The 15,061-nt window shown below is 43.9% G+C and overlaps 1 protein-coding gene across 2 annotated transcripts in view; it reads right to left on the bottom strand.

The window, feature by feature from the left end:
• Positions 1-15,061, bottom strand: part of GRIN2A (glutamate ionotropic receptor NMDA type subunit 2A) — a 470,775-nt gene that overhangs the window by 25,568 nt on the left and 430,146 nt on the right. For both annotated transcript variants that reach the window (XM_074322873.1, XM_074322871.1), the window contains one exon: positions 7,100-7,287. In XM_074322873.1, coding sequence (XP_074178974.1) covers positions 7,100-7,287 — 188 coding nt within the window. The remainder of the gene's footprint in view (positions 1-7,099; positions 7,288-15,061) is intronic.

Below are 15,061 nucleotides of genomic sequence, written 5' to 3'. Positions count from 1 at the left end.
GTGTATGCCCTCAAGGGACTGCCCTGCAGAAGGCCAGGCTGGGACATAAACACGTCAGCAATGAGCAGACATCTGATAAGTGCCAAGCACTTGGGCTACTGTCTGCATGTTCGTTCTTACACTTAATCCTTAAACCACTCTGATTTAAAGAGGAGGAAAACGGAACTCAGAAATTAATTTCCCCAAATCACACAGCTATGAAAGTACAGAACCTTCTGGGTTACCCCTTCACTTGTCCTGCTTTGGTACAAGAAAACTATATGCCACAAGAAAACTATAAGCATGGAGCGAAAGGAGTTTATAGTGTCTAAGGGTATCTAGTTTAGAAGCTGTCAGCTTTAAGGAAGGCTTCGTGGAGGGGCCATATGAGCTGAATGATGGGCCAGATGTCAAATCAAGAAATAGGGTTAGGAGAAGAGGGAAGAAGGAACGCCACTTTTAAAGGAGGTTCCATAGAAGACTCCATGTTTACCAGAAACAACTTCAGAGAGTGGAATTTCAGATGCTCCAGAAAGTTGAAAGGGGAAAGCAGTTACGAGTGAGGGGGCCTTCAGCAATTTCCACAACCCACACTGCCAGACCATTCCTAAGTCGGCCGTAAGAAGATGGGCTACAAAGGTTGCTCACAAATGTATCCAACCTCGGAGGGGAAGCCTCAGCAGTCATGCGCACCCAAGCTGCAGGGGTGTCCAGCTCTCCTGAGACTCAGACATCAGCCCAAACATATGAAGCTGGGAAGCTGACAAAGGCAGTGCCGAGGACATTAGCAACCCATCCAGTAGCTCAGAGCCATTGATGAGAGTCCTAATTAGGTACACAGACAACTTTTGTAATCACACAAACACTCTCTACTCTGGCTGGCAGCATGGGATCCCACGCCACCGAAAGCTATCCTGTGTGCTTTGGGAAAAGAGCAGCCAACAAACAATGGAACCAGGGACATTAGCGCTGACGCATTCGGAAGCAGGGAGTGGGTTTCTCTATGGACCCCCTCCAGTTTTCCTCCACTCCAAGATCCGTGAGCGTCGTTATCCTGGACTGGTGCTTTCCAAAGCTCAAGTCAATTGCATCAAGGTTCCTTATTAATACAAGAGCAAAGTGTGTGGTCTCTTCCGATGTTAAAATGACTGCTTGCAAAGTTGTAGGACAAAAGGAATGGACAGGTACCCAAAGTACCTATCCAACTGAAATGACACATGGTATCCTCCAACTATATGGTATCGATTTTATATGCCCCAATATAATATAACTGGGGTCTCTAGCTAATTTTAAAACTGGGAGAACCCCAGCAAATTGCATTGAGTTGGTCACCTATTAATACAATATTAACAAAAAAGATACAAGTGTCATTACCTTTCAAATATGTCCCATATGATACCTATCATATTACCGTGTTTCCCCGAAAATAGGACCTAGCTGGACCATCAGCTCTAATGCGTCTTTTGGAGCAAAACAATGCAAGACCCAGTCTTATTTTAATATAATTTTATATTAAAATAAGACTGGGTCTATAATATATACTATACTATACTATACTATACTATAATAATATAATATAATACAATATAATATAATGCCGTGTCTTATATTAATTTTTGGTCCAAAAGCCACATTGGAGCTGATGGTCCGGCTGGGTCTTATTTTCAGGGAAACATGGTATACATCTAAATATGATGTAATTACAATGGGATATACCATGTTTCCCCAAAAATAAGACCTAACTGGAAAATAAGCCCTAGCATGAGTTTTCAAGATGGCATCCCCTGAACATAAGCCCTAATGCATCTTTTGGAGCAAGAATTAATGTAAGACCCAGTCTTATTTTGGGGGAAACACAGTACCATATAATTTATAAAAGTATATGATAAATACATATATTTAATTTTATTTGTTCAATGAACTCAGACTAGATACCAGGGACGAGTAATGTATTTCTGAGTTTAAAGATAAGCCAAAAACCATGAAAACTGAGCAAAGTACAAAATGGAAGTTTAAATGTGTCTCAATGCTAAAGCATATTACTTGTAGCTAAGGTGCTCGGGACGCTGGCGACCAAGCTTGGTCCCAGCAGCATAGTTTAATGGAAAGATGATCAGAACTGGAGTCACATGAATTTGGTTCAGTTTTTAACTCTATACAAATCTATCCAGGGTGTTGTCCATAGCCCAGCAATGTCAGCGTTACCTGGGAGCTTGTTGGAAATGCAGAAGCTCAGGTTTCCCCTCCCCCACCCACTGAAACAACCCCCGGGTGATTCCCAGTCACATTCAAGTTTGAAAAGCCCTGACGTAGCCCACTTAACCCAACCGAGCCTCATTTTCCTGCTCTGCAAAATGGATATAATGAGGTTAATTTCAGAATGTTGTGTGAAGTTACTAAGCTCATCTGTGATGTCCTTGGCATGGAGCTGGACCATTGAGCGTGGGCTCAGAAACAATCGTTCCCTTCCCTTTTTTCAGCATCACTTGCTTCTGAATAGTATTATTAGACAATCTGTTCTCCTCAATACCTTTTTGCTGGCCTCTATACATCAAAAGGCATTTCCCCCTATGATCTCCCTTCTATCTCTTCAAATCCCAGAATCACATCAAAAAATTACAAAATCCATGAGATTGGTGGGACCTATGAGATCTGCTGTTCAACCTCCCCTTTGGATGCCATTTTTTAGGTCCCAGACTTACTCATTTTTTATGTTCCCACTCAAGCGCCACCTTTCAGGTGCCAGGGAGATACCAAGTACTCAGTAGGTATTTGCTGGCTGAGTTCATGAATGAGGCTCTATGAACACTGGCCTCGTCTATTCTTGGTCTAAATGTCACTGCACTTGTTTTCTTTGTGACTTTTGCAGTCCTTTTATTCTATTTAAAAATAGAAAATTAGTATATCTCATATTTCTCCTTGAGTACTCTCTCCCCTGCCCAAGACTTCTAAGAATGTATGTGTATATATTAATTTTTATAAATATGAATTCTTATTAACATGTTCATATTTTCAGATTGGATATTTTAAGTTTATACATGACCAGCCAACTGGACTGTGAGTTCCTTGAAGGAAAGAAGAAAAAGACTGTGACATCCCCTTTTTGGAACATCACTGCCTAGGAAGGTATATGTGTCAGTAAATGTTAGATATTCCTGACCAAGGCTGAAAAATATTGTGTGTTATTACTAAACTACTGAGAGCAATGATCCCCATGGCACACACCACTATTCCAGAAAGGACACGATTATACAGGAAAAGGAAGGTAGGCTCTTATTAGGATCCTGTCCATCTCTTTAGGCAGATCAATAGCCCCTTTTCTAGGGAAGTGCCTGGAGGGCTTCACGTAAGAGGTTCCCCCAATAACCAAAAAAATGCCTGGAGGGCTGCATGTAAGAGGTTCCCCCAATAAACAAATACTCCCCTTAAAGGTTATATTTACACAGCTCATTCGGAACTCTTTTTTTTTTTTAATACTTTTGACACTCATTAGACTTGTAATCGTCCACCGAAGCTACTCTATAACAAGAGACAAACACTCCATTCTAGAGGATGAATAATAATTAGGTACGGCTCCACACTGTGCTCTTCACAGGTCTAATTTTAGAGCACAATTAATCCTGCTGGAGCTGCATAAGATAAGTGAAATATTTATGCAGCTGTTAATTCGTGTATTTACTCCTAGAGAGACATTCAGATTTGGACATGACTTTCCGGGAAGATGATGTTAAGATGCCCCCTGGAGCAACATCATTTTCTCTCCGATGTCTTTGCCTCCAGATGGTCTCCAAAGAGGAAGCCAAGAAGACACATTTCCAACCCCAACAGTCTGACCAGGAAAGCAATGGGCCAGGACAGACAATATCCATAAGAATTTAGATGCTCTGCTAGTACAAGCAACACATCTCTGGCCTATCTGGATGCCTTTACTTTTTATTTTTTCTTTGCCACAAAGCGGAAATTTTCTGTTCAGCACCACGAAGACTGTTTCCATGATACAACTTGACCATATTATCGCCAATACAACACTAAATAAGGTGGTGATGGTGGTGGTGATGACCGTGGTGATGATGGTGATGGTGATGATGATGGTGGTGATGATGGTGATGGTGATGGTGATGATGATGGTGATGATGATGATGATGGTGATGGTGATGATGATGATGGTGATGATGATGGTGATGGTGATGGTGGTGATGATGATGGTGATGATGATGATGGTGATGGTGATGGTGGTGATGATGATGATGGTGATGGTGATGATGGTGATGATGATCGCGATGATGATGATGGTGATGGTGGTGATGATACTGTTGATGGTGTTGGTGATGATGATGGTAACAGCTAGCATTTATTAATATTAAATCATTTCTATTTCCAGGTACTGTGCTGAGCTAACATCCTTACATGCGTTCTCTCATTCCATCCTCACACCAACCTTATCGGGTGAATATTTTTGTACTCAGTCACAGATGAGGCTATGAAAATCACCTCTTTTAAAGAAGTATTTATAAATGGGATAATACATTTAGTTCAGATATGCACTAAAGCACTCCTTCTTAAAGGGTCTATAAATCTCAAGTGTCTAATTAGCCAATTTTGACAGACATCTTAGAGAATGAAATGTTACAAGAGTCTCACATAATTGATCCCCTTCCAGAGTAAGGCCTCTTAAGTAGAGGCTTTGCCCCTTACTAGCTAGGGGACTCACAAGCCCTCTGAGCTTCAGTTTTCTCCTCCATGAAATGGGTATAAGTGATAGTTCACTTCATATGGTTGCTCTAAGTATTAAATTAAAGAACATGTGTAATGTATTCAGTTTGGTAATTGACATATCCTATTACCTAAATATATTGCTGTTTCATAACAGATGCTGCAAAAATGACAGTAATGGTAGGGAAGAGTAGAGTTAGAAGTCAGTATTCAACAGCCACCATCATGCTTTAAAGTTTCCTGTCAAATGAAATACATCCCAACACCAACCATTCATCCATGTGTGTATTTATTCATGCAATCCTTAATTGACCAGTTCTCTGTTATGCTTAGGATTCTGTGGTGTTTACTGCAGGACACAAGACTCTCATGTACTGAACAGTTCAGCCCATGTAGGGTAGCTTAGGCAACCACTCTGGGAGATGGAACAATAAGCTCCAATTCTTCACCCCTCTCGGTGTCCACACCCTTGTCACATAACTCCCAAACTCCTCCCATAAAAGGTAGAGTGCACCTCCGATCCCTGGACCTTTGGCTTGGCCATCTGACTTGCTTTAGATAGAAGTTAGTGGATGTGAATATGACAAAGCCGAGATGTGAAATGGACATGTGTAGTTAGGTGTTCCTTTCAGCTCCTGAGACACAGCCAAGACAAGAGCTTCTCCTATGTGGCTGCTGCCCTTGGAGACTGAAACCCAGAACATACACATGTGGAATGGAGAGCACACAGCTGATCCATGGGCTTACAGAGGGAGTAGAGCCACACCAGCCACCACAGCCCGAGGCAGGGCTTCTCCACTCAGCCTGCACCCGTGAGCCAAACAAATGTATGCCTCTAAGATTTCACACCATCGCTGACCAACACAGCCACAGAGCTCTATTACACAGCGGAGAACATGACTCGTGATCTGAGGACAGTGCAAATGCCCAATAGGGAATTCACGGAATCAGAGGTCCTTCTTTGGGAGTCAAACGCAAAACACATTTAGATTTCTTGATGGCACTGAGACAATCTAGGGTTCAGTTCTGGGAGTAGAAAAAGGAGGAGAAGCTACAAGGGATTGTGTACTTTGTTTAAATTCACAGCAACCCTCTGTGCAGACCACTGCCCATTCCAATACTGCATCTGGCCATAGTGGTTGCCAGATTTTCCTCTCCAGGCTCTAGACAGGCCTAGCACATTCTGTTGCCACTCTGAAGGCAGCCTCCACTGTTTTGAGTGGAGCTTGTGCCCTCTGCCCTGCGTTTCTGTATCCTTCTCACACTTACTCAAGTTTTCAGCATGAACCTGCCATCTCTGCGGGCTTCGCTTTTCCTATCTCAGTGCTGGCAATTCAGAGGGAAACCAACTTGCCCCTTGAGCAGGACTCTACAAACAATGCGTTGGACCTCCAGGCGATGGTGAGATCACCAACCAGGAAGTGAGAGCAGGACAGACAGAAGGAAATGCTGCTGGAGACAATGTCAGTCCAATTAGCTCTACCGTCCCATAAATGCCACAATGCCATTAGACGGTAAGCCACATGTGGGTGGAAACTGTTTGTAGATATATTTTTGTGCATGATAGAAAGTCAAGGGGTGGACTATAATGAAAAACCCATGAGATTTCTGCTCACTATTCCTTTTCTGGAAGTTGCCTCTTTCATTCCTTCACAGGATAATAACAGAAGCTGTTGTGTTAGTACAACACAACCTCACCCTTTATTCGCTCCTGATGGGTCCAGGAAACAGCCCTTGACCCAAAATTCACCAGGAATGCTTCCTCCGGAATTTGAAATTTGTAGAGTTTAGAGATGAGGGACTTACGTCAGGCTGGTGTGTAATGTCACTGCTCTGGAGCAGAGTCTCTCAGCTACAGCACCACTAATATTTGGGGTCGGATCATTCTGTGTTTGCAATATGGGGGGGCTGTCCTGGGCACAGCCAGCAAGCATCCCAGACCCCTGGCCTCTGCCCACTAGATGCCAGTAGCAAACAGCTTTCCAGGTCTTAACAATAAAAAATATCTCCAGACATAGCAAAGTGTCCCCTAGGAAGCAAATCCCCTTCCTGCTGGGAACCACTGCTTTTGAGAGAGGACCTGTGAATTCTTGCTGTTGAGGCCCCAGGGCTGCCAGGGTTCCCGTTTCTTTCTCTAAATCTATTTGTTCAACTCTTTCCTAAATTCACTGAGATGGACACTTCTGCAGGCTTAAAATAAATTCCTTTAAAAAATTCAGTTGTCTATAATTGGTTTCCATTATAAGCAACCTAGAGAACCATGGTATCACGTGACAGGCACTCAATTAATTCTTCTAGGGAACAAATTCATCACACAGAGGTCCACTGGAAGGAAAGCCAATGAGGAAACAGAGAGAGTGCGAGGCCCTCAACTCCCCCCAAAGTACGAGGTAACCCAAGGTCTTACCGTCACCCACAAACTGGAGCAGGGCCAGGTCAATCTGCCTCTTCCAAGGGGAGCCCTTCTGGAGGGCAATTCCATAACCAGTGGTGGCAAAGATGTACCCACTGCCGATGGTCACCAGCTTGCATCCTTCATCCCGCCCGGCCTTGTAATTCAAGACCGCCGCATCGTAGATGAAAGCGTCCAGTTTCCTGCAATGACAAGAAACCAGGAAGTCACGGGGATGGTGGGGTCCCATCTTGGGGCCCAGCTCCCGAGGCCGGATCCAGTATCACATACTTTCACACTGAAAATGATGACTCATGGCCGCTTCATCCGGTCGTCATAAAAGGATCTATTTTTAATGAGGAGATAAAAGCCAGAACCTTTTCTCTCCAAGGTACAAGAGGCAGCTAAATAAAGACATGAAGAATCCTTATGCCCAAGTGAGTAAACAGGCGAGTTTGCTGGTTTGTTAAGTGTTGCCCTTAACGCTCCCAACAGCGAGGGCAGCGGCTGATTTAGAGCAAAGTCAACAAGTAAAGGGGCAGGAGATTTTGGTGGGGCCGGTGGGAAGGAGAGAGGGACTGACGAGGAATGATGGTTCTTCCTCCCAAAAGAAACATGCATACTGTGTATTTATATTACAAAAATTCTTACAGAATAATTTTTAGAAATCCAAATAATATAGAAAAATACTAAGAATACCACCAAAATTAAAAATGTCCATAATTCCATAATTCAGAGGCAACCACACACACACTCATCTTTTAAAGCGTTGTAAAGGCAAGATCATAAGTAGTTTGGGTTTTGTGGGCCATGTGGTCTCTGTTGCAGGGACTCAACTTTGCCATTGTAACATAATATGGTCTGAACTGTGTCGCCCTCCATCAAATTTATATGTTGAAGTCCTAACCCCAAGAACCTCAGAGTCTGACCTGATTTGGAGATGAGGTCATTGCAGATGTAATTAGGTAAGATGAGGTCACACTGGAATAGGTGGGCCCGTAACCCAACATGACTGGCGCCTTCATAAATGGGGAAATGTGGGCGCAGACGCGAAGGCTGGAGGGAAGCTGCCAGAAGCCAGGAGCTACCAGGAGCTACGAGAGAGGCTGGAACAGACCCTTCCTTCCCGCCTTCAGAGACAGCACGGCCCTGCCGACACCTTAACCTCGGACTTCCAGGCTCCAGGACTGTGACACAACAAATTCCTGTGGTTTAAGCTTCTTGGTTTGTGGTACTTTGTTAGGGCAGCCCTAGGAAAGCAGCCATAGTTAATACATAAGTGAACGAACTCATCTCTGCTCCAGTAAAAGGCTACTGACAGATTGGCCCGCGGGCCGTTGTTTCTCAGCCCTTGTTTTAACTCCCCAAATATGATGAAACCATACAAGATATCACAAACTGCTTTCTTTTCTCATTTCACACCACACGTAGTGAACATATTTCCTGTCAACAAATACAGCACTTTTTTTCTTTTTTGATACTTTATGTTTATTAAGTTATAGGTTATGCGAAAGGACGTACTAGATAAGTTTTCACGTATGTTACAGCCTTGAAATCACCACGTAGATCACGGTAAAAGACACTATTGTCAACTCAGAAGGGGTACGACCCTCCTAGTCAGCACCCCCAAAAGGCGAGTGCCACGTACCCCCTCAATAGCATGGCTGTGCTATGCTATTCTGTAGATCCCCATTGTGGGAATGCATATTGTTTCCAATTTTTAAAGTCACTTAACAAGGCTGAAATGATCGCCTCTGAACATGGAGATGGATGTCTCAAATCTAAAGAAGGTTGGAAGATGAAGTTGGATATTACTCAACTTCCTGACACTTTCTCAACTTTACTGCCTTTCTTTAACAAGAACACATAAAACAGTGAAGCAAAGCAAACTAAAAGTGGCAGGGAGAGGATGCAAACTTCTGCATCCCGTCAGAAACAGCCCCTCGGGGAACAAAACTCTTTGGAAGGTTTACGGGTTACGTTCTTCATTTTAATTTTGTGTGTTTGTTTCTGTAATGGTGAGAGGTGGGGCAAGACTGCAAGGCTGGTCTCGCCCACAGAGAGACTCTGAAGCTTTTATGCCAAGGCTGTAGGGCTGGTGATGGGGTTTTATACTCTGAGAGTATTAAAAGGGGATCAGGTCACCCCCGCAGAAGAGGAAGAAAACAGTGGTGAAAGCCAACCAGAGCTGACAAACCAAGAAATAACAGTCTTTCCGCACTGCCAGCAATGCTGAGACCTGTGGAAATACGGCATGGGGACTTTTCAAAGGTTTGATGGCAGGAGGACATGTGTCAGAAGCAGTGCAGGAGCAGGTTAAAGGAATCTGAGCTCTAGTCTCAGTTTGGATGATGGTGTGACCTTGGGAAAGTCACTTCCTTCTTTTGGATTACTGGCTCGACATCTGTGAGGTGAGGTCGTCTGTGTGGATCTGCTGAGATACTCGTCCAGCTGTGGCTTCGTATGATTCTATAAGCCAATAGTCACCTTCTGTCACTTGCCATAGGGAAACTGAGGCTCTGGATAGCACGTATATCCTGAGGACTTCAGGCCATGGGCGGCATTTGTCCTCTTGATGAATGAAGCCAGGGTGCCTGCCATGTCGATACTTCACATATCAAAGTTGCCATGGAGATGCTGAGACCCTGGGTTTTAGTAAGACTTTCTAAGCCTCACGCAACTCTTTTCTCTCAAGTCCTCAAAAAATAAACAAAAATACACACATGTGTGTGCACACGGGGACGTCTGAATGTGAAGGCTATAGGTTGGTATTCACAAGGTGAAACTTCTCCCCATCCTGTTAACCCATTACACATGGATGCATTTCTAGGGCGGAAACCTAGAACTGTACCTGGCAACCACCTAACAGGCATCCAACAGTGGTTTAAATGGTTAAGCATGGATTTCTGCAAATCATTACCATATTTCATGACGAGTCTTTTCTCAATTGAAAGAAAAAATATTCCCATTGATAAAAAGGAAAAAAGAAATCGCTGACGTCCTTGAGTGGGCTTTGTGATTAAAGACTCTGAGCAAGGGACGAATAGTACCGCCCTTCGAGGGCTGCTGGGAATAAAGCGACGTTATGTAAGTACGTGTACACAGCATCTGGCGTGCAGCGAACGCTCAAGACACAGGTGTGTGCACCCGAATTCAGACGTTACAGCAAAGCAGCTTACAATGTATATGCTTCTGAGACAAGTCCAACCCTGAACACTTCACATGCATTATCTCATGTCACTGACTCCTTCTAACTGTGCACCAATTGACATACGACCGCCATTGGGAGCTGGGACACTGAGTCACTGAGAGGTAAAATGACTCTCCACCACCACCCAGCTTAGAAGTGTTGGAGCAACATTTGAACTGATGCAGTCTGATGCCCAAGGCCATGGGATACCCTCTACGACCACAGGATCCATAAGACTTGTAGAATAACCACAGGCAGCTCTATGACTTAGGAAATTCAGCCTGGCGGGGGGGCGGGGGGTGGAAGGGTGGCAGCTATAAATCAAACCCAATGTTATAAAGAAAATAAAAAGAAGCGAGGATGAGACCAGAATAGTCAGAATTTAAAAAGATTTGGTGGGTTGTTCAGCTTCACATGTCTCTTTTCCAACAGATGCTTAACAGTGTAAGGTCTGGAGTCCCCCCCACAGAAAACGTCTCTGGCCCCTAGCACCTCTTACCCCGTTTCTTCAGTAGACATTTAGGCACAGATGGCCATAGCTTCTTGCTGGAGGTTAAAGGGTAAGAAAGAGAAAAAAGTCACCTGAAACTGAAGCCCAATTTAGACCAAAAGCACTTGGGGGACTGCAGTTGCGATTGCTGGAGATAAGTGACATGTTAGGCCGCTGCGTGGTAATTGGCAGCTCTGGGTTTAGAATGTCACCGAGATTAAAGGCAAGCACCGGGGGAAAAGCGGCCCTCAGAAGTCAGAGCAGTCAGTTGGAAGCTTAAGGGAGCACAGGGAAGGAAGCCAGCTAGCTATTCTTTCATGCTGGTGTTTTCTTCTGCTTTTCAAGAGGAAGTTTTCTTTGTCCCCACCTTCTCAGCGCCTGCTGAGGGCCCGTGGTGGTCACCTAAGTGCTTCTCCCACTGGGCAGAGGACGAGGCTCCAAGGACAGGATCTGAGAACTGTGATGGGTACAGAGCCCTGACCCAGCCCAGCTCAACATCCTACAGATGGGGGATCTCTTCTCCAAACATCTGTGACAAGTGAAATGCCAACAGGAGGGCTGAGACAGGACCAGAGCCAGGCCGCATGACACACAGAGGCTGTGTGGGTATTATCACCCTCTCGCTGACACCTGCAGTCCTCAAGGAAAACATGATTAAAAATGATAGTAATTCAGAATGAGAGGGGGAAATAAGACCTCCTTTCTGCAAATGTGCAGAGAAGCAAAGTAAGGAAGACTGTCACGTGTGCCCCATGCTACTTTAGCCTGGCGGCTTCCTGCCAGATTTTTCGACAGCTTTGAAGAGCTGCGATAGCTTTGCTGGAGTGTGTAGGTCTGATCCCGTTCCTTTAGTCGCTCTCTCTGGTACCTACATCATGGCCTGAAAAGTCACTCCTAACCCCAAGGCTGTCAACAACTCTGACTCCTGGCCACAAAGGAAGACCGTGGTCCCCTCTGAGGATGGGGACTTGTACTGACTGTCCAGGGCTTGCCATTTCCTAAGCCAAAATTTCTGGTTTTAGCTCATCATCTCCTAATGCATGTTTTCAGATGCTCTCTGCGGTCTTAGCACATTTATGGCTAATTATATAGTTAAAGTTAATTATTCATTGATTTACATTTGAGAAGCCTTTAAGAAGACATTGACTTTTTCTGATGAATAAATGAAATGTGTGTGTGTGTGTGTGTGCGCGCGCGCATGTGTTTTGGAGGTCTAAAGTGTTACTGAAAATTAAAACATCTCTTTGATGATAACTGTAATTTTTTTTTTTTTTTTTAGGTCACATCAAAGCCTTGCTATAGAAAGAGAAACATGTCACCCAGCTTAGGCCAGTGAGCATGTTTGGGCAACTGGGGAACAGGGGATGGGTTCAGCTCCACCTCTGTGAGCCCTATGAATGAGGCCCGTGAGCTCTGGTGTTCTCATGTGTAAGACGGGGAAATAACAGCTCTCTCATGGTGCTGCCTATTAGATGAATGAAAAAGGAAGTGAAGGTGGACGGGAAGTTTTGTAAATTGCAGGTCCTGGTGCAAATCCAGGAGATTGTTCTGGCAGCAATGACGTCATTGTGCAAAGAAGCGCCCAGACCCAGGGCTACTCGTGGGTAAAGGGCATTCGTGGGCCCAAGAAGTCGTACCACTGAGGCACGCTGAGTGTTGCAAGTGCCTGCTTGGGCAAGAGACAGACGTGCACAGAAACCGTATGTGCCACCCGCACAGGCTGTTCTAAAAGTCACTTTAGGAAAGTGGCCTAGAATCACATTTTGACTCTGAGTTTGTGAATACCAAGTTTAAAGTCGGAATTGTACCAACATTGATGCATTTTCACCAAGGTAGCATTTTTCAGAGCAAATTCCATTAAGCTGATTTAATTCCTAGATCGATGCCTCGCAACACAGAGTTAAACTGTTTCCATTTGGGGGAAACTATTTCCACTGGGATCAATGCTTTGGTGTTTAAGTTTTATAAGGATTTGATTTTACTGATCAGCATCTGGACCACAACCAATTTTACTGATTTATAACTTTTGCTTTTGAGTTTCCTTTTGTGGTTATTATTTCCATTGAGTCCAATTCTCCTGGGTCAAACTGTGCAGAGATACAAAACTAACTGGCAATTAGACCCATCTATGGATTTTTAGTCAATAACAAATTTCACCCTGTGTGCTTTTAGCTGTTGTGAGTTTAATTTGTGTTAATTATTTCTACCAGCAATAGTCACTGTGAATTGAATTGGCTACAGAAAGACTGATGGTTAATATTTATTTTTAAAATTCTGAGCAGTTTTCTAAGACAGAGACAGAGAAGGAAGGAGGGAACTAGGGAGGGAGAGCAAGGAGGGAAAGACATAGGCGGAAGCAGGCACTCAGTAAAACAGTTAGAAGGGAAAGAACAGGACAGAGAGAGTGAGGAAAAGAGACAGAGAAGGAGAAAGACAGTAAGACTCAGAGGCAGAGAATAAAAAGAGGGAGATGGACTTACAGGGAGTGACTAAGGGACAAAGAGCGAGGGAGGTATTGATTAATTGAAATTTCAAAGGGGTATAGGGGGTGGGAGGTTGGGAGGGTGGGGGAAAAGGAGGGAGGGAGAGAGAAAGAGAGAGGGAGAGAGAGAGAAATGAGAGCAAATACTCGAGATGGGGTGCACACAATTTGCTTATTGCTAATAACCTCAAAAACAGAAAAGAGTTAAAATGATACAGCAAACCCCTGCTTTGTTTCTGTTAAATTTAACATTAGTCCCAAATTAACCATGTGCAAGGGGGTTATAGATCATGTAACACAATCTTGTCATTTTGCAGATGAGAAAACTGAGGCCCAGACATGTCTGCCCACAGCATTGCACAGAGGCAGGGATTCCAGACCAGCCTTTGGGCGTCACTCCAGGGCAAATCCTCAGAGGAACAAATCTGGGGGTCCTGGGCCAGTCTGTGCTCCTCTAAGCCTGCATTTCCCACCAAGGGAAACAACCTCTCCCAAGTGGTTTTATAGGAATTGAAGGAATTTGCTACGAATTTGCTATAAATTTGCTGTAAATTTGCTCGGTGAATTATAAAGCACTATGCAAATACTACATTTTCTTCATGCTACAACTCACAGTCTGACATCAAAAAAGTACTGAATTCTTCCGGAATGTAAATTTATTAGAATTTCTTAGAATATACTCTTCAAGGATTGGGCTCAGAGCTACCCATTTACTGAAAATCTGAAGGTGCTGCGTATATAATAAAAAAAAATGCTCAAAAAGGTTTTCTTTGTTCAGACTTTTCTTGAATATTTCTTATGGGCCAGACACTGTGCTCTGGGCTTGCATGTCACATTTAATCCATATAACACGCTCCCATGTGGAGGACCCAAAATTAGCATCATTTTGTAAAAGGGAAAATTGGGGCCTAAGAGGTTAAGTCACTTGTCCTCAGTCCCACAGCTGGATGTTAGCAGAGAGGGAATGAGAATCTAGGATAACTTTTAAGCATCACATCATACTGCTGGTAGAGATAATGATACTGCTGAACTTGTCACACACCAGGACTGAAAGAGAAGGAATCTCAAAGACCAGAAAACATGAAAATGAAAGAAAGAATGGGAAAAAGAATCAATATTTGATAAAACCCTATTATGGCTCAGATACAGTGCTGGGCATTTTCCCTAAGTGAATTCATTTAATTCTCAAAGGAATTCTCGGAGACAGGATTTTAGAGATGTAGGAAACAGGCTCAGAGAGGTTATTTAATTTGCCAAAGGTCACACAGCAGGCACTGATCAGAGCCAGCATACGAAGCCAGGTATTTCTCACTCAAAGTCAACGTCTGTACCGAGGCCGCTCAGAAAATAAATAAGTCAAGCAAGCAATCCATTGGCTGAACAAGACTAAAGTTTTCAAGACTATGAATACTTTGACCCAGGAAGTCTACTTCTTGCGAGCCTTCCTAGAGAACGACCTGCAGAGGAGCACAGAGGAGTCACCAAGATTTTTAATACAGTCACCTAACGACCATCCCCCCTGGAGGGAAGTGGTTAAATAAACTGTGACATATGCACACCGTGGGGTTGTTTCCAGAATGAGGCAGACACCTACACAGAAGGATGACTCTTCAAAACGTAAGATTAACTGGAAACCAAGCACTGACATATTGCCGTTTGATAGCATCCCATAGAATGAAATTCTGTAATTATGTGCAGACATATAAACATATGCAAACGCACATAACAAAGGTTTAGGAGACATGGCATGAAATCAAACAGATAACAGTGCTTACCTGGTCGGGGTGGTGGTTTGGGATTGGGACGCAGTCAGGA

This window comes from Rhinolophus sinicus, linkage group LG18 (genome assembly GCF_036562045.2).
Source record: "Rhinolophus sinicus isolate RSC01 linkage group LG18, ASM3656204v1, whole genome shotgun sequence".
Taxonomy (NCBI): domain Eukaryota; kingdom Metazoa; phylum Chordata; class Mammalia; order Chiroptera; family Rhinolophidae; genus Rhinolophus; species Rhinolophus sinicus.
The sequence above is the reverse complement of the archived record's forward strand: the minus strand, read 5'-3'. Positions and strand labels throughout refer to the sequence as shown.